Source organism: Pipistrellus hanaki (genome assembly GCF_964339955.1).
Source record: "Pipistrellus hanaki genome assembly, chromosome: 3".
Lineage (NCBI taxonomy): Eukaryota > Metazoa > Chordata > Mammalia > Chiroptera > Vespertilionidae > Pipistrellus > Pipistrellus hanaki.
In genome coordinates this window covers 187,557,229-187,578,851 of record NC_140505.1, presented here as the reverse complement: position 1 = coordinate 187,578,851, position 21,623 = coordinate 187,557,229, and the positions used below count along the sequence as shown (strand labels likewise).

The window sequence follows — 21,623 nt, the reverse complement described above, 5'->3', positions numbered from 1 at the left end:
TAGAGAGTCTTAGGGACCCCGGGCCTGCCTGAGAGGAACGGCCGCTGGGCCTGCTTCTTACATCACCACGGACTCGGACCAAAGCTGGTTTTAACTAGGAGGGGGCGCCCTTCTGCCCTGGGGGAATCTGGTGTCCTGTCACCCTCCCCCTTCGGTGCGCCCGCAGGCAGGGCTGGAGGAGCACAGCGGGAGGGCGGGCAGGATCCCTGATGGTCCATGTCAGGCACCAAGACATGAAGGGCAGAGTGAGCCAGTGCTGGGGGCCCAGGCAGCACTCTGGAGTGTGGGGGGGCCCGAGGCTGTGCTGCCCGAGGCTGTGACGCAGGCAGGTGGCTGGGGCATCCCCCCTCCACCTCCCGCACCTCATCTCCCTCCACACTGCACACCCAGAGAGGACAGAGACGAACGGAAACCACATTTTATTGAGCTCCTCAGGATCTCCTTCCGCAGGCTCTGTGCTGCGGGAGCCGCAGACCCGGGTGTGACCAGCACTCCCCAGCGCCCGCTGCGGCCCCGGAGGGCAGTGAGCCACGCAGAGCCCGGAGCTGTAATTCATCTCTTACAAAAACAAACCCAAACAGTGAAACCTCAGGAGTGTCCAGCACTCAGCATTTAAATATAAAAAAGGGATCGTAAGAAAACAGTTAACAAGGCCACCTCCAGGGGGGCGGGGGCGGGGCCAGCCCGCCCGCACTGGCCAGCAGCGCGTCACCGGTCACTGCAGGAGGCGCAGGCCCCAGTCCAGCAGCAGCACCAGCAGCAGCAGCCCGGACAGCGGGCGCCCCCGGCCGTGGCCTGGGCGGGGGGACACCTGTGAGAGGAAGCGGGAGTGAGGACCACACGGGGGGCTGGGGGTCAGCCCTGGGTGTGAGCGGGGAGAGTGACCGCCGGGGGCTGGCCCTGGGTGTGAGCGGGGAGTGTGCCCGCCGGGGGCTGGCGGTCAGCCCTGGGTGTGAGCGGGGAGTGTGCCCGCAGGGGGCTGATGGTCAGCCCTGGATGTGAGCGGGGAGTGTGACGCCGGGGGCTGGCGGTCAGCCCTGGGTGTGAGCGGGGAGTGTGACCGCCGGGGGCTGGGGGTCAGCCCTGGGTGTGAGCGGGGAGTGTGACGCCGGGGGCTGGCGGTCAGCCCTGGGTGTGAGCAGGGAGTGTGCCCGCCGGGGGCTGGCGGTCAGCCCTGGGTGTGAGCGGGGAGTGTGCCCGCCGGGGGCTGGCGGTCAGCCCTGGGTGTGAGCAGGGAGAGTGACCGCCGGGGGCTGGCGGTCAGCCCTGGGTGTGAGCGGGGAGAGTGACCGCCGGGGGCTGGCGGTCAGCCGTGGGTGTGAGCGGGGAGTGTGCCCGCCGGGGGTCAGCCCTGGGTGTGAGCGGGGAGTGTGCCCGCCGGGGGTCAGCCGTGGGTGTGAGCAGGGAGTGTGCCCGCCGGGGGCTGGCGGTCAGCCCTGGGTGTGAGCGGGGAGAGTGACCGCCGGGGGCTGGCGGTCAGCCCTGGGTGTGAGCGGGGAGAGTGACCGCCGGGGGCTGGCGGTCAGCCCTGGGTGTGAGCGGGGAGTGTGACCGCCGGGGGTCAGCCCTGGGTGTGAGCAGGGAGTGTGACCACCGGGGGCTGGCGGTCAGCCCTGGGTGTGAGCGGGGAGAGTGACCGCCGGGGGCAGGGACGGGCTCTGGGACCCGATCCAGGGAGAGGAGGGCAGGGGGCAGGAGAGGCACGTGCCCCTGAGGGCAGGCTGTGGGGCAGGGGACAGTCCCCTGTGCTGGCGGGAGGAGCAGACGGGGTGGGGGAGGAAAGAGCCCTGCCCTGAGAGGTGAGTGAGAACAGAGGGAGGTGAGGACACGGGGGTGAAGCAGGAGAGCGCCCCAGGGTCCGTGCGGTCACCAGCCCCAGGCCCAACCCGGAGGCTCCGGGTCCGGGCAGGCGCGTGGGGCAGGTGGGGCAGGCCGCGGGGAGTGGCGGGATGGGGCAACGAGAGGGAAGGCGTTACAGAGCAGCCCACTGCCCAGGCTCACCCAGTCCCTGAGGATCAGGAAGCTCCAGAACCTTCTGTTCCCCCTGAGGTAAGCGAGGCCACCCATAGCGCTTGTGAGGACAACCCTCAGGCCGGTCTGGTTGTAGGTGTGAGCGAAGCTGTAAGACGGGTGGGGTGGGGAGAGGCCATCACTGCGCGGACAGGGCCGACGGGGTGACAGCTGTAGGGAGACCGTCCCCTCCCCCCACCCCCACGCCACCCTCACCCTCACCTCCTCCCTGGGGGGCTCCCAATGAGGGCCTCTCCCTGCTCCAGGCTGTTTCTGTCCTCAGTTCACCTGACTTCCTGTCTGTCTGTCCCCCTCCCCCCGCGCCTGCCAGCGCACTGGCCACATGGAAAACCCTCTGTCCTCAGCCCACACAGGTGGGTCCCGTGGGAGCAGGTCCTCCTCCAGAGAAGCTGTTTGGATACAGGCCTGGGCTCCCCAAAAGACAGCTGCCTCCCTGAGGCCAAGGGACCCCACCCCTTGGGGCCTGGTCTCTGTCCCCACGCGGAGCATCCCATGAGGTCTGAGACCCCTCAGGGAGGTGGCATCATAAGCGTCAGGCACCACCGTGGGAACCCACCCCGCACATCCTGGCCCTGAGGCCCCGCTGGCGGCCGAGGCGGGAGGACAGAGCGGGGGGGTTGGTACCTGTACATGGCCATCCAGGGCAGGTGGGCAAGGCGGGGCAGCGTCCATCTCACTTCCAGCTCGTCCCCGATGAGGGCCAGCCGCATGGCCACCTCGTGAGGGAGGGCTCTGAGGGGTGCAAGAGAGCGGGGTGGGCTGTGTCAGCGACTTTCCCGAGACCCAGCCAGCCCCGGGGCCACAGGTTCCCGGGCGCAGAGCGGGGCGCGGGGCAGGGCACCTCCCGGCAGACGGCCGCCGAGGTCTGTCCACCGGGACTCCAGAGGTGAGGCAGGGCTTCCGGTCTGGTCTGAGCCCTCAGCCGGGGCAGGAGGCCTGGGGCATTGTGGGCATTGGCGCTGGGCAGGGGGGACTGATCTCCCCGGATCACAGGCTGGCTTCCCACGGGGCCTCAACTTACCCTCTTCCTCATGGGGAGTGGTCCCCAATCCTGAAACCCCCTCTGACATCACCCTGAGAAAGGAGGGCTGGCCAGCCCACGGGGGCCACTTCACGGAATGGACTCCTTCACGGAAGGGCGCCTGCACCCCCCGTTTCCCAGCCTGAGTGCTCCCGCCCCGTGTGCCTGGGCGCTCACAGCCTGCTCTGGGGTTTGCCCGCACGTTCCATCCCAGTGACAGGCCGCTGCTGGGGATTCCCACACCAGAGCCTCCCGCACACAGGCCCCCGCCCAGCCTCAGGCCCCCGCCCAGCCTCAGGCCCCCGCCCAGCCTCTGGCCCCCGCCCAGCCTCTGGCCACCTGCCCAGTCTCGGGCCATGCTCTCTGCTCCGGGAGCAAAGGGGGGCGGGGAGGGGGGAGGGCTGGCTGGCACCAGGGAGTGGGCTGAGGTCCCACCTGCATGCCGACACCCCATACCCTGTGGGGCCTCGGGAAAACACTGTGCCAGCTGGACGTCCCCTGCTGCCATCTACAGACGGGGCAGGGCGGAGGGAAAAGGGGCATTGTGGGTCCCTCCCGCCCTCGCAGCCCAGCCAGCCCCAACCCCAACCCCAAGATCTAATGACTAAGAGTCCTGAGGCCTAGAGCAGCGGCCAGCACCCGGGACCCTGCCACTCCCCTCCCCTCCCCCACCCCGGCCAGGGCCGGGAGCTGCAGCAGTCTGAGCGGCCTCAGCGACCTCAATCCATCTCTTAAGCGGCTTTTATAAAATATATACATATAGCCGAAACCGGTTTGGTTCAGTGGATAGAGCGTTGGTTTGCAGACTGAAAGGTCCCAGGTTAGATTCCGGTCAAGGGCATGTACCTGGGTTGCGGGCACATCCCGGGTGGGGGGGTGCAGGAGGCAGCTGGTCGATGTTTCTCTCTCATCGACGTTTCTAGCTCTCTATCCCTCTCCATTCCTCTCTGTGGAAAATCAATAAAATATATTTAAAAAAAAAAAAAAGATGTAGCACAGGTTACCTGTGCTTCATTAATATATATATATATATATATATATATATATATATATATATATATTTAATTTCAGAGAGAGAAACATCCATGATGAGAGAGAATCATTGATCGGCTGTCTACTGCACTCCCCACACTGGGGATCAAGCCTGGACCCAGGCATGTGCCCTGACCAAGAATCGAATGGTGACCTCCTGGTTCAAGGTCAACCACGGAGCCACACCTGGCCGGGCTCTTAGGAGGCCTGAGGAAGGGGTGGTGGTCATGGGGCCGGGAGGCGCTCCGTGCTAAGGCCACAGCTTGAGCCGCTGCATGGCTGGCGCCGAAGGTCCCTGGCTGCTTCAGGTGCCCTCCGTGAAGTGACATCAGACACAGCTTCCCTGCCCGGCACTGCCTCCGCGGCCACACCCGGGGATTTCCACTCGGAGCCCTGCCCGGACCCGGAGGCTGCCCTCTAACCGCGCCCCAGCGGCCCGGGCCCACGGACAGCCCGGGTCCTACCCGAGGGGCTCAGGCTGGTCCTGGAGGAGGCTGGTCACGCCGGGGTCCGCCGCCTGCAGGCCGTGCTCCTGGAGGAAGCTGCACAGGAGGAGGCCCCGGGAGAGGTGTGCGGCCTGAGACATGTCTTCTCTGGGGAGACAGACGGGCACAGGTGAGCGACGCCCAGACGATGCCACCTGGCCTCCACCCCCGCCCCCGCTCCTCTGCCAAAGCCGCCATCGGCCTCCTCCCGCCCGGCCCCCAGCACGAATCCCCCACGCGGGCCGGCTGTGCGCCTCCAGGCAAGTCACCGCCCCTCTCTGTTCTCCATCACACACTCCTACGTCAGGGGCCTGGGAATGACTCCTGAGGGCTCTCGTCTCTTCTCTTTGTGAAAATAAGGAATCCGCGCAAAAACATAAGGACGGCTCCACTGCTGGCCCAGGAGCGGCTGGCAGACCACAAGCCCCGGTGTTGGTGGCAGTGGTGACGGAGGCCGGCTCTGCGGAGCACCGCCCCGGGGCAGGGCGGCTCCCGGAGCGGAGCGGAGGGAGGGGCGGTCCGGGCAGTCCCGGTTCCACGGGACCGGCCGCTGCCCCAGGCTTTGTTTCTGAGCACAGTCACACTCACACAACTTCAACCATGGATCCCTCCTCACAGTGCTACAGCCTCCTTCCTCCACGGCTCAGCACGGCTCTTATTAACCCCCCTCAGCCGAAACCGGTGTGGCTCAGTGGATAGAACATCGGCCTGCAGACTGAAGGGTCCCGAGTTCAATTAGGGTCAAGGGCATGTGCCTTGGTTGTGGGCACATCCCCTGTGGGAGGTGCTGGAGGCAGCTGGTCCATGTTTCTAACTATCCCTCTCCCTTCCTCTGTAAAAAATCAATAAAATATATTAAAAAAAAAAAAAAAAAAAAAAAGGCCGAAACCGGTTTGGCTCAGTGGTAGAGCGTTCGTTGGTCTGCGGACTGAAAGGTCCCAGGTTCGATTCCGGTCAAGGGCATGTACATTGGTTGTGGGCACATCCCCGGTGGGGGGTGTGCAAGAGGCTGCTGGTCGATGTTTCTCTCTCATCGACGTTTCTAGCTCTCTATCTCTCTCCCTTCCTCTCTGTAAAAAATCAATAAAATATATTTTTTTAAAAAGTAAATACCACCCCCCCAACAACTAAGCTTCTTCAGGGCGGCCCCAAATCCTTGTGCATCTGAGCCCATCACCACACTCCTGCTCTCCCTTTCCCAGCATGCCTTGCAGCTGGGAAGGGCATGTAACCCAGTCCTGGCCACAGCCGCCTGAGAAGGCCGACGTGGGGCTGAGAGGGAGCAGACTGGGCAGCTCTCTCCCTCCCTGCGGCCTGCAGTGTGGAGAGGCTGGAGCTGAGCAGCCTCTCAGGGCACGGAGGTGCTGAGCAGTGACTGCCGGGCTGGGCACAGCCCGGGGAGAGCCGGCACAGCCGGGGGAGAGCCGGCACAGCCGGGGGGAGAGCCGGCACAGCCGGGGGGAGAGCCGGCACAGCCCGGGGAGAGCCGGCACAGCCGGGGGAGAGCCGGCACAGCCGGGGGGAGAGCCGGCACAGCCCGGGGGGAGAGCCGGCACAGCCCGGGGGAGAGCCGGCACAGCCCGGGGAGAGCCGGCACAGCCGGGGGGAGAGCCGGCACAGCCCGGGGGAGAGCCGGCACAGCCGGGGGAGAGCCGGCTCCCCGGTGGCACCACTGGAACAGAAAACACACGAACTGGCCGCCTGTGTGCAGGAAGGTAAAAACCTGGTCTGTTCAAATCGCCCTCCACTGACCTTCCCATTCCCGCAGCCCAAGGCCCACCGGTTGCAGCTGTGAGCCCCACCCCGGTACCTTCACGTCATCCCGTGACCGCTGGGTGACCTGGCTGACCATCCTGTACCCCACGCTGTACCGGCGGCCGTGGGTCCAGAGGAGGAGGATGGATGGAACCAAAGAGTCCAAGTCCAAGTCCCCTCTCTGCCACTCAGCCGCCTGCCAGTGGCTCGAGCAGAGCCTGGAGCACTGAGGGAGGGCGCTAACCATCAGGCTAACCTTCAGGGCCTTTCCTTTGCTTTTTCCTATTCTCTTCTCACAATAGCGTCCCAGGCTGTAAAACAGGTCTAACTCCGCACATCCACCCCCCCCCCCAGTGCTGTCTGCAGCACTACGTGCTCAGCACCCCCTCCAGCACCGAGGCTGGACAGAGTGCACCCCACCTGCTCCGTGTGAAAGGGTGAGGGCAGAAGGCAGGCGGGGAGGGCCCCGGAGCCCGGAGGGAGCGTGCAGACAGGTGAGTCTCCCAACGGGCCCGAAGGCAGGCCCAGCGAGGGCCGAGCCACAGACAGGCGTGGGGGGCAGCCTCTGAGGAGGGCGGGGCGCACAGGACCCCTTGTTTTCGAGAAGAACTGCTAGCAGCGTCTCTCAGAGGGGCGGTGTTTGCGTTTCTGTCCCTTCCAGATGGAGCCCACGGAGAGGCAGTGAGGGAGCGGGCGGGGCGGGCGGGGAGTCAGGTAAACACGGCCACAATGGCCCGGCGGCCCGCGGCCTGGCATATGCCAGCGCACCTGTCAGCACAGCCCCGCCCCAGGGAGCTGGCAGCTCAGGCCCAGCACCCGCGCCCAAGGGGGAGGGGCCTGCAGCGAGTGTGAAAGGCTTTGGGGCCAAGACACGGGGGCTCCCCAGACCCTCGGCCTGCACGTGTGTCCAGGGAAGGGCATGGTGACCTTCCTAAGACCCTCCATGCTGTCAGCGATCTGAACACTTTAACACTTTGTTAAGGACAGGACAGACCCAGACGAAGGAGGCAGCTCCAGGGGAGGGTGCGGTGTAAGCACTGGAGCGGTGTAAGCACTGGAGCGGTGTAAGCACTGGAGCGGTGTAAGCACTGGAGCGGTGTAAGCACTGGAGCGGTGTAAGCACTGGAGCGGTGTAAGCCGTGGTTGAGGAATTGGAATTGTGACCGGAGCGCGGCCTGCCCAGGCCCGGGGCTGCTGTCTATGGAAATGGCCATTTCCCTGGGAAAGCAGCCCCAGCCCTCATTTGCATCGGCCTCCGGGTCCCCTCCCTCCACCGCCCCCCACCTCCCTCTGCTGCAGTCTGAGGCTGCTGGGTGCCCCCTCAACCCCCCCATGCTGGGCCCTCGAGGGGACTTCACCGGCCCAGGGTCTCAGAGCCTCACCCTGACCCACTGTCCCCACATCCCTCGCCTCCCCTCACCCCGTCACCCCGTCACCCCGTCACCCCCTCACCCCGCCCTGACAATCCCGGCAGCCTCTGGCAGCAAACGGGGCAGCACCAGTCCTACGGGGCAGGGGCCTGACCGGGGACCGTGACCGCGGGCAGCTGGGCCAGGCCGGGCTGAGGCCTGCAGGTCTGAGCAGCGCCAGCCTGGGTGAGCCGTGGGGTGGGGCCGCCCGGTGGACTGAGCTTCGGGGCCGGGCCTGAGTCCACACCTTCCTGTGGGCCCGCCTTCCTCCCTGAGTCCCACTGCGGCCACTCCAGACGGGGTCCTGGGTAACATCCTCACCAGCCTGTCCCCCGCAGTGTGAGCGGTGCAGGCACCGTGTCCCTCTGTAAAACGGGGAGCACGCTCCCCCAAACCGGCTCCTGTTCCGGGCAAAGTGCCCCCCAAACCGGCTCCTGATCCGGGCAAAGTGCCCCCCAAACCGGCTCCTGTTCCGGGCAAAGTGCCCCCCAAACCGGCTCCTGATCCGGGCAAAGTGCCCCCCAAACCGGCTCCTGTTCCAGGCAAAGTGCCCCCCCAAACCGGCTCCTGTTCCGGGCAAAGTGCCCCCCAAACCGGCTCCTGTTCCAGGCAAAGTGCCCCCCCAACCGGCTCCTGATCCGGGCAAAGTGCCCCCCCAAACCGGCTCCTGATCCGGGCAAAGTGCCCCCCAAACCGGCTCCTGTTCCGGGCAAAGTGCCCCCCCAAACCGGCTCCTGTTCCAGGCAAAGTGCCCCCCAAACCGGCTCCTGATCCGGGCAAAGTGCCCCCCAAACCGGCTCCTGTTCCGGGCAAAGTGCCCCCCAAACCGGCTCCTGATCCGGGCAAAGTGCCCCCCAAACCGGCTCCTGATCCGGGCAAAGTGCCCCCCCAAACCGGCTCCTGATCCGGGCAAAGTGCCCCCCAAACCGGCTCCTGTTCCGGGCAGGGCCAGCAGCACCGTTACAATCCTGGCGGGTGTCCGAGCGTCCACCACTGTCCAGCCTGACCCCGGCCCTGGGTGTGGACCCATTAATCTCCCCAGCCGGCCGGGCAGCCTGGGCTCCAGCTCCGGGCGGGAGGAGAGTGTGGCTGGGACCTGGGGCAGGTCCCGCACAGCCTCAGCCCCGGCCCTCCCGGCGGCCCCAGCACCTGGCACAGGCCGTGCTGGTCTGGGCCCTCCGCCCGGCCCGCTGCCCTGCCTTGCCTGCCTCCAGGCTCTCTCCGACCTGATTCCTAGACAGCAGTCTGCGAACTGACCCTGTCACAGGTCCACTCAGCTCCTCGTCCCCAGGGGAGCCGTGCCACCCCGCAACCAGGCCCTCTCCTCACCCAGGTCGCCTCGCCAGCTCCACCTGCCACCCTCACCCCAGGCCCTGTCCCTGCCACACTAAAGACGCTGTAACTATTCCCGATGTGTCACGCCTCTTTGCCCCTAAAGAGCTCGGCTCCAGCGTCCCCTTCCCAGATCCCAGAGCCGGGTGTGTGTGTGTGTGTGTGTGTGTGTGTGGCCACCACGGGGCTCCCACAGCCTCTGCTCCCTCTGTCTCTGGCCAGCCACCCTGGCACTGCGGGTCCCTCCCGCCTCGCTGCCACCAGCAGTGCTGCCCCTCGGCTGCTGTGGGGACGGGGCGGGTCCGTGCTCGTGTGAGCGAGCAATGTGTGTCGCAGGACTGAGCAAAGGCTGTGCGGAGGCCGGGCAGCTGCAGAGCCCAGAGCCGGCCTGGCTGTCGGCATCTATTTTCCAACAGGTTTGCAAATGTGTGGTTAAAGCCCTTCTCTGGTGAAAGGAGGCCGCGCCCCCACCCACCTGGACAGCCCGCACCTACCCTCCCACGGACTCAGTGGAAAGCAGCCAGGAGCCCTGTCTGGCCCTGAGGTCAGGATGCAAATCAGCGCCTGCGCAGAGGACAGCCGCCCGCGGCCTGGGGCACCTGCAGGCGGAGCGCACAGCGGGCCTGCTCTGGGCAAACAGCCTGCCCTGGGCCGCCAGCTCCGGCCTGGCCTCGGTGTACAAGCCTGGGAAATGGGCACATGCCGGCTCCCGCCCAGGGCTGCAGGAGAGCGAGTTCAGTGCAGCACACAGTAGGTGTTCTGCCAGAGACGGAGAGGCAGGGGTGGCAGAAGTGGGAGAGGGGTGCCACCTCCTGGTGGGGGACCCACAGACCCAGGCAGGAGGCTGACTCGTTCCATTTCAAAATTGGCAGGCCAAGGTCAGAGGGCGGGAGGGGCCAGGGGTCACAGGGAGGTCAGTGGAGGGAGGAAGATGCTCCTTCCAACAGGCGGCAGGTTCACAGGCTGTGCCCACACACACACACACACACGCACACGAACATGGACACGCGCACACACACATGTGCACACGCACACAGACACTCACAGCTGCCCCTCCTCGGCGTGTGGACCCGCTGCCTCCTAAGCCCAGCCTTGCCACGTGCCAGCAACCCAGGAGCAGGTCCCGGCGGCAATGCCACCTGGTCACCGGTCCCGGCCAGGCCGGAGGCTGCGGGGGCCTGACTGGGGACCCTGGTCCTGTCTTCCCGGGAGGGCTTCCACCTCTCCTGTCCCAGCCACCAGCCCTGCCCCACCCGTGAGCGGTGATGCCCCGGTGGGTGGAGCACCCAGCGCCCACAGCACCGGGCACACACTCAAGCAGAACAGCCTTGACCTCAGCAGGAGGGCCTGGGTTCCGTCCCAGCTCTGCCCGTGTGGTGTGACCAGGACTAACCTGAGCCGCCGGGACAGGGCCCTCTGCCGGCAAACAGCACCCCCCACACCTCTCTCTCTCACACACACACACACACACACACACACACACACACTCACACACACACACACTCACACACACACACACACTCACACACTCTCTCTCACACACACACACACACACTCACACACACACACACACACTCACACGCTTTCTCACACACACACACACACACACCCCGTCTGCCCAGGAGGAAAAGCCTCCACTGCGGCCCTCAGGGTGCCCGGCAGGCGCCAAACGCAGCCGCTAAGGAGCCCACAGGTGGGACGGGACAGTCACGAGGGGCAAGGCGGTGGCGGCGGGGTCCCTCAGGCAGCACACACGTACGTGACCTCTGACTCTCAGAGATGCGTCCGACAGAGACCCACCCTCCCGGCAGCCCCGGGAGGGACACTGCGGGGCTGGAGGTTCCGGGTGCCGAGCGGCTACGGGCACAGCGGGCGGGGCAGTGCGTCCAACTGCGCTGCTGCCTGAGTGAAGGCGGAGTGAACAGACACTGCTCTCTGCACAGATCAGCCCGGAGGCGTGTCTCTGGGAAGGGGAGGGGAGACCTGGTTTTTATCACGGACCAGTGGCCCTGAGCCAGAATCCGAGTGCCAGGAGCTCGCGGCCGCCCTCCAGCACCTCTCTGCCCGCTGCCCTGCCCGCCCGTGGCCGCCCCTCCACAGCTGGCTGCCCTGCGCCCATGCTTCCCAGCGTGACCGCCATTTGCATTTGACATCTTCATCAGAGAAGATGCTTCTGTGCTCTGGGGCCTTCACTTCCACCGGCTGCGGCCACCACTGACTCAAAACTAAAGCGACACCCGCCCGGCGTGGCTCAGGGCTTCAACATCGTGATTCCCGGTCAGGGCACATGCCAGGGCTGGGCATCCGATTAATGATTCTCCTCATTGATGTTTCTCTCTCTCCCTCTCTGAAATTACTTTTTTTAAAAACTAAAGTAAAAATAACTGTTTCAAGCCCTAGCCAGTTTGGCTCAGTGGATAGAGTGTTGGCCTGCGGACTGAAGGGTCCCGGGTTCGATTCCAGTCGGGGCACAGGCCCGGGTTGTGGGCTCGATTCCCAGTGGGGGGCGTGCAAAGGCAGCCGATCAATGATTCCCTCTCATCATTGGTGTTTTTATTTCTCTTTCCTCTCTGAAGTCAATTAAAAAATTTTTTTAAAATAAAAACCAAGGGAATAAAAAATCTGATGAACAGTAAAAAAAATAAAATAAAATAAACTGTTTCAAATCAATTGCTTGACTTGATCTGAAAGGGAGCTGTTTGTCTTATCATTTTTATTTAATTTTGTTGGTTCCACTCCCCTAATGCACTCATTGTGGATGCTGGTATGTGCCCTGCCTGGGCCTCTGGAGGAAGAGCTGTTTGTCTTAAAGGTCTATTTCAGTTACCAAGTACCCACCCCGCCTCCCGCCCTCCTCCACTCCCGCCCTCCTCCCACTCCCCCCCACCTGGAGGGGAAGTCCAGGCTCCAGCCGCCACCCTGAGCCTGCAGATGTTCAAACAGCCTGTCTCGGTGGGCGGTTCTCGGTTCTCTTCCGAGGGATGGAGAAACCATGGGGAAAAGGAGGAGAGGTAAGGAAGGAGAAAGGCATTTCAAGCAAAAAGAAAGCTTTGGAGCTAAAACCGGTGTGGCTCAGTGGATAGAGCGTCGGTCTGCGGACTGGAAGGTCCCAGGTTCGATTCCGGTCAAGGGCATGTACCTGGGTTGCGGGCACATCCCAGGTGGGGGGGGTGCAGGAGGCAGCTGATTGGTGTTTCTAACTCTCTCTCTCCCTTCCTCTCTGTAAAAAATTAATAATATATATATATTTTTTAAAAATTGGCAGGAGCTGTTGCAGCCGGACTCACGGCCAGGCCCCGGGCTGCCCTGGGGACCGGGCGACCGAAGCTCAGGGACCTGAGCCGGCAGCACCCCCTTCCTCCCCGAGTCCCCGCGCGGCGGCAGTGGCCCCGGGAAGACAGGAGGCGGCGGGTCTGGGGGGGTCTCCGTAGGAGACGGAAAGAAGGCGTGGCGAGTGACACAGTGAAGAGCCAGCTGTGGCTCCATTTATGCAAATGTGTACATGTCCCTGGTTACATACAGTTTTAAAGATATTTTTAAACTTATTTATAGGGAGATAGAAAGATCAGTGAGAGAAAATCATGGCTGCCTCCTATACACCCCCTGGCACTGAACCCTGCCCTCCTGGTTCATAGCCGACCACTGCGCCACACCGGCCAGGCCGGTCACATGCATTATGTACACATGGAAACACAGAAGACCTGAAAGGAAGTGTCTCGTAGCGGCTGCCTCTGGAGGGGCTCACAAAATGCCTGGGGTGGCTGGCCAGGGATGGGGGAAGGCTTCAGTGTTCTAATCCTATCTAATAAAATAATATTCAAATTGACCATCACTTCGACACACAAGATGGCTGCCCCCATGTGGACACAAGATGGCCACCACAAGATGGCCAGCAGGGGAGGGCAGTTGAGAGGGATCAGGCCTGCAAGGGAGGGCAGCTGGGGGCGATCAGGCTGGCAGGGGAGCAGTTAGGCATCAATCAGGCTGGCAGGGGAGAGGTTAGGGGGTGATCAGGCTGGCAGGCAGAAGCGGTTAGGGGCAATCAGGAAGGCAGGCAGGTGAGCCGTTGGGAGCCAGCAGTCCTGGATTATGAGAAGGATGTCCAACTGCCAGTTTAGGCCTGATTCTACCGGGGATCCCTCAAGGGGTCTCAGATTGGAGAGGGTTCTGGCTGGGCCGAGGGACTCTGGCCTCCCCCCCCCCACACACACATGAATTTCATGCACCGGCCTCTATATAGTGAGTATATAATTACTTCTGCAACTGACACATCACCCTCTCCCCAAGCCCAGCCGTTCACGTGGGCCTCTGTCGGGGTGCCCGGACATGGGACCGCCTCTCCGGCCATTGTTCCCTCAAAGGCACAGCGAGGAGGACCCCCTCAGCCGGGGGAGGACTGAGGACTCCCTCCACCGCCATCGCCTGTGGCTCAGTGGCTAGAGCTCCCGCCTGCGGACGGAAGGGTCCCGGGTTCGATTCTGGTCAAGGACAAGGGGACCTTGGCTGCACATGCGCTGGCCCTGCCGGGTGCATGCAGGAGGCAGCCGGTTGCTGTGTCGCCCTCACCCTCCCTCCCTCTAACACCCACGGGGAAATGCCCTCAGGTGACCCGAAACCCTCGGCGGGAGAGAAGCGAATGGGTCCTGTGTGGTTTCAGGTTGCGTGGTAACCCCCAGGAGCGTGAGACACAGGTGTGTGCGAGCCGCCTTCACACCTGCCCGGGACAGAGCGGCTTCCGTGCGTGTGGGGTGATGGGAGGAGACACGGCCCACGGTCACCGGGGGGTCTCCCCACCGGAGGCCGCCTCGGCCCCAGGCGGCGGGGCCCAGCAGGCCGGCGGAGCGGCGCCAGGGCCCGGCCTGGAGACACTGGCTGGGGGCCGGGGTGCTCGGCCACGGGACACGGGCACATCCACTGGCCCCTCAGACTCTGGACGAATTCCTTGTAGGTAAAACAAGCGTTGGGGAGACTCTTTTCTGTCTCTTCCTTCTTGATTATCTATAAAAATACTCCAAACCGTAGCAGAAGTGTAACATTCATAATCCTCTCGACAACAGGTTTTGAGAGTAACTTTTTAAAAATATTTTTTTATTGATTTCAGAGAGGAAAGAAGAGGGAGAGAGATAGAAACATCAAAGATGAAAGAGAATCATCAATCAGCTCCCTTCTGCTGAGGACGGAGTCCACAACCAGGGACTGTGCCCTTGACTGGAATCGAACCCAGGACCCTTCAGTCTGCAAGCCAATGCTCTATCCACGGAGCCAAACAGCCTAGACCAGTGGTCGGAAAACCGCGGCTCTTGAGCCACATGTGGCTCTTCGGCCCCTTGAGCATGGCTCTTCCACAAAATGCCACGTGCGGGCGCACGTACAGTGCAATGGAAAAAAGTTACTTTCAAAACCTGTTGTCGAGAGGATTATGAATGTTACACTTCTGCTACGGTTTGGAGTATTTTTATAGATAATCGAGAAGGAAGAGACAGAAAAGAATCTCCCCAAAGCTTGTTTTACAGCCGAGGAATTCATCCAGAGTCTGAGGGGCCAGTGAATGTGCCTGGGCGAGTCTGTGTGGAAGAAGTGGCGTTAGGACACGCACGGGGCCACAGAGCCGCGGTTTGCCGACCCCTGGCCCAGGGCTGGAAGGTCACGCTAAGTCGGTTTGCTGTGCTTGGTCTGAATGTCTCCCCTCCCCCATTTCTCTGCTGAAAACCTAACGGGCCAGGGGGCTCTGGGAGGCGGGCCCTCGGGAGGTTCCGCCAATAGGGTTCGTGCTTTTCCGAAAGGGGCCCGCCCCGTCCTCCAGGGCCCTGACCTTGGCCTCCCAGCGCCCAGAGGGCGGGAAACAAATCCTGTTCCTCATGAGCCACCCAGTCTGTTATGATAAAGACGTCATTGAGATGAGAGAAAGTGGGGGGAAAGGGGACAGAGCAAGAAAAACCCAGGGGTCACGTTCTCGGAGTCACAGGGGTCCCAGTCAGCCAGGACCCCGGGCGGGACTCCAGCCAGCGGGCCCGTGCCTCCCCAGCGCCATGGGAAGGGCAGGTGTCCGGGCGGTGCCACCTGGTCTGCGGGTAAGTCACGGCGGCCGAGGGGCTGTCCCTGCAGGGCCCTCGGGGTCTCCTCCTCCCGTGCTGGGGGCTCCCTGCGGTGCCTTCTGAGGGCCTCGCTCACTCACCAGACCCTGACACCCCTACGGCCCACCCCTCTCCCCAGACTCACCCCAGCCCTCCTGCAGCCTCAGCCCCATCTTTCCAGCCTCCTCTGCCCCCGCAGGCTGGCATGGGGGATGGGGGACGGGGGACGGGGGAGCTGCCCCCTCCTCCAGGCAGGCCTCAGAACCAATCAAAGGCTCCTCATCGTCCTCGCCCAGCTCTTGGGTAAACAGACCCGACGGGCACTACGGGCATTCGGCCCATTCCGTGTTTCCTGGTCCGTCTGCCCGGCTCAGCGCAGGGCCCGGGGGGCACGGACAGCGGGGGAGCCAGCAGCCCTCACACGCTGTGGGAGCCGGGCTCAGGTGCCGGGCAGGCCTGGCTGGGGACCCCGGACTGGGCACACGCTCACCTTCTGCAGGCGGAGAACCGGGGAAGGAGCTGTGAGGGGGCAGCCGGCCGCAGGGCACACGGCAATGCCCACCGACGGGGAGCCAGCGTCCCGGGAGCCTGAGCTCTGGGCACCCAGGTCACACCGGGCCGTCCATGGCGTCGGCAGCTCGCTCTGCCTCCGGGGGGCCCCTCCTGAGCTCTCAACCACACAGTCACCTCAGCCCAAACCTCCCGACCCAGCGAGGCTCCCACAGCGGGCGGGCTTTCCTCTGCATCAGGGGTCTTCAAACTACGGCCCGCGGGCCACATGCAGCCCCCAGGGGAGTCTGATTCTGCCCGCCAGGTTTTTTGGGCAGTGAGCACAGCCAAGGTGTTACAGTAGGGATTAGTAGTTCATATAGTCCGGCCCTCCAGCTCTCTGAGGGACTGTGATCTGGCCCCCACTTTAAAAAGTTTGAGGACCCCTGCTTTGCATCTTGGTGCTGCGGCTGATCCTCAGCTCAGGACATTTCCCTCTGATTTTAGGGAGAGCGGGAGACGGAGGGAAAGACAGACACATCGATGAGCTGGGCCCGAGCCAGGGAGGAGCCTGCAGCCAAGGCACGTGCCCTTGATCGAAATCGAACCCGGGACAATTTGGTCTGCAGGCCGGGGCTCTAGCCACTGAGCCAGACCGGCCCGGGTGGCTGGTCTTCGCCCTAGAACATGCACTTCCTCTGAGGCTGGTGACCCGGTGTCTTCTCCTGCCGCCAGAAAAACAGGTTTCCCGAGGTGCCCCCGCCGGTGTTTTGTGTTGTCACATCCTGATGTTGACTCTAGGAAAATCAGCTGCCCTTCGAGCAGCCTGCCCGCCCTGGCCGAGCAGCCTGCCCGCCCTGGCCGCCCCCGGCCTCGCTCTAGCCTCGGGGCCAACAAAGACAGGCAGGGGCCTGTGTCCGTACATTTCTCGCAGGGAGCCGGCCCAGCCCCCCCCCCCCCCCCCGGGCGGGACAAAGGGACGAGAGCGCGTCCCCTGCGGGCGGCAGGCTTCCCGGTGCGGCCAGCAAACGGGGGCGCCCGGCGGGACTTCCTCGGAATGGGTCTGAGCAGAGGGACAAACAGCCGGTCTCTCCTGGGCTCCACTCTGTCCGAGGCCACTCCTCACCCACAAACTGAGCGGGGCCCTCAAACAGGACACTTCCCAGGGGCGCCAGGCCTCCGGGCCAGCTCAGGACACGGAATGGACCCCTCCCCACACCCCTTCGTTTACCAGAGAGACGCTCACAAGTGCAAATGCGCCGACACTGCTCCCTGCTCCTCCCAGCTTTTCCCCTGCTGCCCCCCTGACACTGCCCACAGCTGGCACGCACCTGGCCCGCCGGCTCCACCCAGGGCCCAGGCGGGGCTGGGGCTCCGCTCTCATGCACCCAGGCAGGCTAAGTCACACCGATGAGCCACACAGGCCACGAAATAAGGCCCCAGGACAGAGGAGGCGGAGGGAGGGAGGGAAGACGGCACCTTTACCAAGGCAGTGCGAGAAGGCTTCTCAGAGGAGGTGGCAGTGGAGCCAGATGGCAAAGCATGATGGGAGTGACACCCGTAGGGGGCGTATGGCTCCCCTTGTTTTAAGCCTCACACCGCCCCACGGAAGGCCTCTGGGGACCTGGGTGCTCGGAGGACTATCCCTGCCCAGATAGGTCCCACCGAAACCAAGACCAACTGGCCACCAACTCAGAAGGTTTATTAAATGCTTCCGCCTGCTGCGGTGGCTCAGTGGCGGAATGATGACCTATACACCTGGAGGTCATGCTTCCGTTCCTGGTCAGGGCACACGCAGGGGAGGGGGCGGGGTTTGCGGGTTTGATCCCCAGTACATGGTGTGCCGGAGGCAGCCAATCAATTATTCTCTCATCATTATGTTTCTCTCTCTCTCTCTCTCCCCCTCCCTTTCCCTTCTTCTCTCTGGAATCATTGTAAATATAATGTATACGCCCTGCCCAGGAAGACATTCTGGGCACTGGCAGAAAGTCAGTCTTCCTAGATAAGACAAATTAAAACAAAACAAAACAAACACACACACACACACACACACACACACACACACACTAGCAACACTGAACTTGCACAGCCTAAGGTGGGTTGGTGAGACTGGAGAAGCCACAGCTAAATGCCTGTGACTGTGATGTCCAGAAGATGGTGGGAAACCCCCAAATCCTGGAGTGAAGCGGAGGGAGGAGTGGAGGAGAGGCGGAACAATAGAAGAGCACGCTCAGCAGCCAGGCCCAGCCGCGGCCTCAGGCAGACCAGGAGGGAGCAGTGCAACGCGGTACCGATCACACAGAAACGGTACCGATCACACAGAAACGCGCGGCTCCTGAAACCTGTTCCTCAGGGCGCCAGGGGAGGCAGAATGAGGCTAAAGCGTTACCTCCTGGGCGCCGCTGGCAGTGAACGCTTGGGCAGGCGTTCTCCACGCCCGGTTTGGAAACCTCATGGACCCATTTCACAGAATGGGCAAACTGAGGCCGCGCCGGGGAATAGCCCATGGAAGATGACACAGAGTGACTGAGCAGAGGGTTTTGCTTTAGGCAGCATTTCGGCGCCCTGCGGAACCTCAGTTTCTCCATCTGTAACGGGCCCCTCCTGAGGCCGCGGGGCTGGGGGCCGCCACAGGCCGCCTCCTCCTGATGAGGAAGGACCGGGCTGAGCGCCTGTGCCGGGAGCGGGGCGGGGGCCCAGCGGCGGAGAAACCCGGGGCCCCGACGCCAGGTGCGCGCTAACAGCAGCAGCGATACGTCCGCCCGGGCTCCGGCTGCAGTCACAGAACCATCGGCGACCCGATCGGCTCACAGACCGATCCGCCCCGGAGGCCCCGCGGGCCGCGGCAGGACCTGCGGTCACCGGGGCAGGCGGACCGGCTCCGGGTCCCGGGAGCAGGCCGCCCCCGGTCCGCCCGCCGCCCCCGGGTCCGCCCGCCGCCCCCGGGTCCGCCCGCCGGGCCCCGCCGCCCCCGGGTCCGCCCGCCGCCCCCGGGTCCGCCCGCCGCCCCCGGGTCCGCCCGCCGGGCCCCGCCGCCCCCCGGTCCGCCCGCCGCCCCCGGTCCGCCCGCCGCCCCCGGTCCGCCCGCCGCCCCGGGTCCGCCCGCCGCCCCGGGTCCGCCCGCCGCCCCGGGTCCGCCCGCCGGGCCCCGCCGCCCCCCCGGGCCCGCCCGCCGCCCCCCGGGTCCGCCCGCCGCCCGCCGCCCCCCCCTGGGTCCGCCCGCCACCCCCCGGTCCGCCCGCCCCCCCGGGTCCGCCCGCCGCCCCCGGGCCCGGCAGGTGAGCGGCCGCGCCCGCCCGGTTCCGCTCGGACTTCCCCGGCCCGGCCCGCGGAACCCCCGGCAGGTGCGCGGGGCCGGCGGTCCTCGGCCCGGGGGGCCGGGGCCAGAAGCCATGTTCCCTTCCCCGGGGCCGCCCGCCGGCTGCGCCCCGCGTCCCGGCCGGCGCGCACTGAGGTCCCGGCCCGGCGCGCGGAGGGGACGGGCCCGGCCCCCGGGCCGCGCGGGGCGGAGCGGACGGCGGTGCCCGTCCCCCGGGGGGCGCTCAGGCGGCGGGGACCCCGGAGCCCGCCGGGGAGGGTGTTTGGGAGCCGGGGCCCCGCGAGTGACACCCCGACAGCTGCGGGCAGGAGCTCCGGACACTCCCGCCGCCGGCCGCTCCGGGGCCGCTGCGGGGCGCGGGCTCCGGCGGGCGGGGCGGGACCGCGGGACTCACCTCGCGGCGGCGGTGCCCGGGGCGGCGGTGCCCGGGGTGGGGTGCCGGGTGCGGTGCCCGCGGCCGGGAGGCGGTGCGTGCAGCCGGCGCCCGCGCTCCGCTCCGTCTGAACCCGGCCCCGCCCCGCCCGCCGCCCCGCCCGCCGCCCTGTCGCCGCCCCCGGGTCCGGGCCGGGGCCGGGAGGAGCCGCTCCGGCGGCGCCTTGGCTTTGCTTTGGCCTCGGCTCCGCTGTGTCCCCGGCTCTGCGCACCCCGAGCGCCCGCGGGCGAACCCCGCTTCCGCGCGGGGACGCCCCTCCGTCCTCAGAGCGGCCCCGGGGCTCGGGGCCCTTTTCACCCCGTTTCTCCCCGGACACCGAGGCCGAGGACCCCGGCTTCTCACCAGAAACAGCAGAAGCCGGCGCTCCGGCACCCGCGCCCAGGGCGGGGGGCCCGGGAGTGACCCCGTTCTGTTTTGGTTTTCCAAGTCTTTATTGCAGTAAAATACCCGTCAAATGCACCTTCCTGACCAGTGTGAAGCGGCTGCTCGGCGGCTGAAACACACCCAAAAGGCGGGGCCTCCACCTTCCATGCTCCCCACCTTCCATCCCCTCACTCCCCACCGGGGAGAGCCCCGGATCGGAGCCGCAGCCACCCGCCCTGTGCTCCCGCCCGCGCTTCCTGCTGCACCGCTCACTGCACCCCTTTTCCGGCCCCCAGCGGGGTCTGCCCGCCCTGCTCCCGGGGCCCTGCACCGCTCACTGCACCCCTTTTCCGGCCCCCAGCGGGGTCTGCCCGCCCTGCTCCCGGGGCCCTGCACCGCTCACTGCACCCCACTGTCCTCCCACAGCGGGGTCTGCCCGCCCTGCTCCGGGGGCCCTGGACCCAGGGGGAAATGGGGGACAGAGACGGCCCCCCAAGGCCCTGAGAGGGAAGAGCAATGAGAGAGGCTCCTGGGGGGTGGGTCCCGGGGGATGGGCGGGGGGGGAGGGGAATCCAGGGGGTGGGGGGATGGGCCCGGAGAAGGGGTCCAGGGGGGTGGGCCTGGGGGGGATCCAGGGGGGTGGGCCTGGGGGGGGGAATCCAGGGGGCTGGGCCCGGGGGAGGGGCGCGGGGTCTGTCGGAGGGGGAGGGGGCTGGAATGACAAAGTAACCATTGTCCCGGGAGCACAACAACAAGGCTGTTTACCTCAGTCCTGCGGCCTCAGGACCCGGAGCAGCGGGGGTGGGGGTGGGGGGCTCCCTGCTCCCAGTTCTCTCACTGGCTGCAGGTGGGGGCCCCCTGCCCCGTTCAGCCTCAGTAGTGAGCGGTGTTACCCGTTTTTCCCTCTGGGTCCTCACCTGAGAAATAGATGACAGCATCTGCACCCCCGGACCCCCAGGCTGGGGGGGGGGGGCGGGTAAGAGGAGATAATTCTAAAATGTTTCCCACACTCTGCAGAGTTCCAGCTCCTAGGCCTCCCGCTCCCTGGGAGCTCCTAAGACTTTGTGATAATTCTTTGATCCCCCTCCCCCAATCCCATTGTCTCCCGGCCCCACTGAGTCTGGATGGCACTCCCCTCCCCAATAACCACTGAGTTCTCCCTGCAGGAGCCAGACGCCTAAAAATAGGGCCTCTCTGCACATTCACTGCCGATGGGAAAGCAGACGGGGAGGCCATGACACGTCTCAGGGGCCCAGGGGCTCAGGGGCCCAGGGGCCCAGGGGCCCAGGGGCCCAGGGGCTCAGGGGCCCAGGGGCCCAGGGGCTCAGGGGCCCAGGGGCTCAGGGGCTCAGGGGCCCAGGGGCTCAGGGGCCCAGGGGCTCAGGGGCTCAGGGGCCTGTGTGTGAGAACGCCTCCAGAGGGTCTGGACACGGAAGGCACAGTGCCGGGCACATAGTAGGTGGTCAGTAAACATTAGCATAACTGGTGGAGGGAGGAGGACAGTTGGGGAAGGGCGGGAGGTAGAAAGGCCCAGGGAGGGGTAGGTGAGACTATCCTTGAGGTGATATGCTGATCCCTGGACAGGAGGAGGAAAACAACTTTTGCATAAGAATTGGCCCCTGTGGGCTGAAACGGGTTTGGCTCAGTGGATAGAGCATCGGCCTCCGGTTTTATTCCGTCAAGGGCATGTACCTTGGTTGCAGGCACATCCCTCGTGAGGATTGTGCAGGAGGCGGCTGATCGATGTTTCTTTCTCATTGATGTTTCTAGCCCTCTATCCTTCTCTCTTCCTTCCTTTTAAAAAAAAAAAAATCAATAAAATATATTAAAAAGAATTTTAAAAAAGAATTGGACCTGCGGGATTCTCCCCAGTGCACAGC

At 64.8% G+C, this 21,623-nt stretch overlaps 2 protein-coding genes across 4 annotated transcripts in view; one reads left to right on the top strand and one right to left on the bottom strand.

The window, feature by feature from the left end:
- PARVB (parvin beta) overlaps positions 1 to 21,623 on the top strand; it is a 303,345-nt gene that overhangs the window by 262,170 nt on the left and 19,552 nt on the right.
- BIK (BCL2 interacting killer) lies at positions 386 to 19,659 on the bottom strand. Of its 3 annotated transcripts, XM_084876440.1 has the most exons (6): positions 19,342 to 19,659; positions 4,549 to 4,677; positions 3,488 to 3,560; positions 2,656 to 2,763; positions 2,002 to 2,119; positions 386 to 811 (listed from the first exon to the last, which is right to left on the bottom strand). In XM_084876440.1, exons 2-6 carry the CDS (start codon positions 4,668 to 4,670, stop codon positions 645 to 647), a joined length of 588 nt encoding a protein of 195 aa, XP_084732566.1. In that variant the 5' UTR covers positions 4,671 to 4,677; positions 19,342 to 19,659; the 3' UTR covers positions 386 to 644. The 3 variants fall into 3 exon arrangements, with proteins under 3 accessions (XP_084732566.1, XP_084732568.1, XP_084732567.1); XM_084876442.1 differs by lacking the exon at positions 3,488 to 3,560 and having other exon boundaries at positions 19,342 to 19,655; XM_084876441.1 differs by lacking the exons at positions 3,488 to 3,560; positions 19,342 to 19,659 and adding an exon at positions 5,158 to 5,415.